This window comes from Camelus bactrianus, chromosome 9 (genome assembly GCF_048773025.1).
Source record: "Camelus bactrianus isolate YW-2024 breed Bactrian camel chromosome 9, ASM4877302v1, whole genome shotgun sequence".
NCBI lineage: Eukaryota > Metazoa > Chordata > Mammalia > Artiodactyla > Camelidae > Camelus > Camelus bactrianus.
In genome coordinates this window covers 1,856,991-1,859,240 of record NC_133547.1, presented here as the reverse complement: position 1 = coordinate 1,859,240, position 2,250 = coordinate 1,856,991, and the positions used below count along the sequence as shown (strand labels likewise).

At 49.2% G+C, this 2,250-nt stretch overlaps 1 protein-coding gene across 1 annotated transcript; it reads left to right on the top strand.

The window, feature by feature from the left end:
- The first annotated feature begins 575 nt into the window (after positions 1 to 575).
- Positions 576 to 1,549, top strand: LOC123618786 (olfactory receptor 13H1-like). The gene is made up of 2 exons (XM_074370825.1): positions 576 to 1,149; positions 1,203 to 1,549. The coding sequence occupies exons 1-2, from the start codon at positions 576 to 578 to the stop codon at positions 1,547 to 1,549; spliced, it is 921 nt and encodes a 306-aa protein (XP_074226926.1).
- The last annotated feature ends 701 nt before the right edge of the window (positions 1,550 to 2,250 follow it).

The following is a 2,250-nucleotide window of genomic DNA, read 5'->3' as shown; positions in this document are numbered from 1 at the left end:
TCTCACTGCTAATAAGTGAGCCAATTAAAGCACAGGTGAGAGCCAGACTTAACACACTAGTGCTACTCTTCAAATTTTTGTTTAGGCTTGTCAGCTCCTCAAGAGTACAGCCTGTTTCCCTGGCCAACCATTGTAATACCATTACCTCAGACAGAGTATGAACTGAGCTGGTAGCGGCTCAAAAATGTTTGTTGAAGGAGTGAATCAATCCATTAAGGAAACAATGCCAGTGAACCCACCCATACATGAATTCATGATTGAATGAATCAGTGATAAATGCATGAATGAAATAATCCATGAACCAAGACATGGAAGCATCAATGAATGGCTGGCCCAGTCCATCCAACAATCCATCAATCCATTAATCTGTGAATGACTATATGATTGGATGGGTCAGTGCAGGCTGCTGAGTGGTGGAATGCATTAAGCAACATTCCCAGCAAAGGACACACCAATGCAGAGGTAAAGGAGTCATGATCTGTGCAGCAGTGCCCAGGAACCCATTAATGTTGGTGCCTTGAAAGAGTCAAATCGTATTTATATGCAGCTGCTAGTTTCTGAACAGGCTGCTCAAGATGACCCATGTTTCCCCACCCAGATGGGGTTTCAGGAGGACCATAGACATCCAGAACAGCACCGAGGAGCTCTACTTCATTCTGCTGGGGCTGTCCCAGTACCCCAGGGCTCAGGCCATCTTCTTCTGTTTGCTCCTCATGTCCTACATCATCACCCTTCTGGGGAACAGCCTTGTGCTGCTCCTGATCTGCTATGACCCCCAGCTCCACATGCGCATGTACTTTTTCATCAGCAACCTGTCCTTCCTGGATATGTGTTACACCATGTCCAGTGTGCCCCAGACCCTCATCAACTGCTTGGTGACCATTCCCGCCATCTCGCTAGGACAGTGCTTGGCCCAGATGGCTGTGGGGCTGTACCTGGGTGTTGTGGAGTGCCTCCTGCTGGCTGCCATGGCCTATGACCGCTGTGTGGCTATTGGTGACCCCCTGCACTACTCTGTGCACATGGGGCCCCGGCTCTGTGGCCTGTTGGCTGGGACTTCATGGACTGCAGCCTTCCTGCTGACAATGGTCCTCGTAATGACCATGCCCTTGGAATTCTGTGGTTACCAAGTCATCAACCACTTCTCATGTGAGCTCCTGGCCCTGCTCAAGCTTGCCTGTTCTGACCTGCATTTCTATGAGTTGATCATGTGGGAATCAGCGCCCTGGCCCTGTTGGCTCCTTTTGCCTTCGTTGTGGCCTCCCATGGACGGATCCTGGTGGCTGTGCTGAGGATACAGTCCACAGAGGGCCGTGGCAAGGCATTTTCCACCTGCGGATCACACCTCATAGTGGTGGCCCTGTTCTATGGCACAGCCATCTCCATGTATATGACGCCACAGGACAAGACCACCCATGACCGAGACAAGATCATCTCCATATCCTACGGCATCCTCACCCCCATGATGAACCCCTTCATCTACAGTCTGCGGAACAAGGACGTGGAAGGGGCCTTCAGGAGACTGTTGGGGAGAAGGACTGACCTCTAAGATGTGGTGTTGAGGGAGAAGAAACAAATTAATATTATGGATTGCTTACTGTAGGCCGTTAACTCTGTCCTTGCATCAATCCTATGGAGAAAGTGTTACACACACACACATGTACACACTCAAACACACAAAAACTTATTTTTAAAAAGCAATCCTGTACTAGTTCCCTTGAGGAAGTGAAACAAGAGCCATTTAGGCAATAACAAAGACAAGAGCCTAGGCTCAGTGTGTGTGTAGTTGTGTATGTGGTGTGGACAAGAGGGGGACTGTCCCAGAAATTCTCAGTGGCTGAAGGGAGAAAGGAATGAATAGATAGTCCCCTTCACATGTAGACCTACTCTTGCAGGAGGTTTCAGGACCCAGTGACCAGCCTCCAGCAATAATTGACTCTAGCCTCATCTGCTGCCTCTGCTGAGGAAGCACTCTAGGAAGCTGAAATCGGTGTGTGTATTTCAGAGGCACTGCTATTGCTGCCTCTGTGTCTCTTGCCAGCCTGTACTTTCCTGTCTGGGCAGTGTCTCTCTGTTAAGTCCACAAACAATCATTGCTGGAGAGGGTGTGGAGAAAAGGGAACCCTCCTACACTGCTGGTGGGAATGTAGTCTGGTGCAGCCATTATGGAAAACAGTATGGAGAGTCCTCAAAAAACTAAAAATAGACTTACCATATGATCCAGCAATCCCACTCCTGGGCATATATCCA